Source organism: Mycetomoellerius zeteki, unplaced genomic scaffold (assembly GCF_001594055.1).
Source record: "Mycetomoellerius zeteki isolate Tzet28-1 unplaced genomic scaffold, Tzet1.0 C4293018, whole genome shotgun sequence".
NCBI lineage: Eukaryota > Metazoa > Arthropoda > Insecta > Hymenoptera > Formicidae > Mycetomoellerius > Mycetomoellerius zeteki.
Genome location: NW_017255324.1, coordinates 1 through 597, shown reverse-complemented (window position 1 = coordinate 597; position 597 = coordinate 1). Strand labels below are relative to the sequence as shown.

At 34.3% G+C, this 597-nt stretch overlaps 1 protein-coding gene across 1 annotated transcript; it reads right to left on the bottom strand.

Moving 5' to 3' along the window:
- Positions 1 to 10: 10 nt before the first annotated feature.
- LOC108731663 (zinc finger BED domain-containing protein 1-like) lies at positions 11 to 592 on the bottom strand (the record flags this gene model as incomplete). The annotated part of the gene is made up of 1 exon (XM_018462125.1): positions 11 to 592. A coding segment is annotated over one exon (582 nt), but the record flags the coding sequence as incomplete, so codon positions are not given.
- Positions 593 to 597: the final 5 nt, after the last annotated feature.

The following is a 597-nucleotide window of genomic DNA, read 5'->3' as shown; positions in this document are numbered from 1 at the left end:
GTTTAATTACTGGTTGATGCAAATATTGTTTTAATTCTAAACTCAAACTTTCATCTGTATCATTTATCCCTCTATTTTCTAATACAAGATTATCATGAAAATGCCACAAATTTGAAGTTGGACTATTTGCGTTATTAGCATCTTGATTGTTTTCTTTTTCCACATTTTCACGTGGACGGTTGGAGATCTTTTTTAACCGATTGTCAATGTCTTGAATTGCTTGGGAAGCTGCTAAAGCACTTTTGAAATGTAGCCTTTTGAAGCGAGGATCTAAAATTGTTGAGATTGCAAGAATTCGAGTCGATTCCAGATATTGAAATTTTTTGTTGAACTGATTGAGCAATTTCTCCTGAAACTCGTTGCCAATTTCTGTTGTAGTCACGCAATTAGTAACAGCTGCTGTCATGCAGTGGATAATTGGAATTATGACGCTACAAGTGGGATAGTTTTCCCCGCTTATCTCTGTAATTACACTTGCAACAGGTCTCATCAATGCTACCAAATCCTTTAAAACAAGAATTTCAATCCTTGTGAGCATATCTGGCATATTAGCACATTTCAACATTATTGGATAAATATAATCTTCTAATGCCAAAA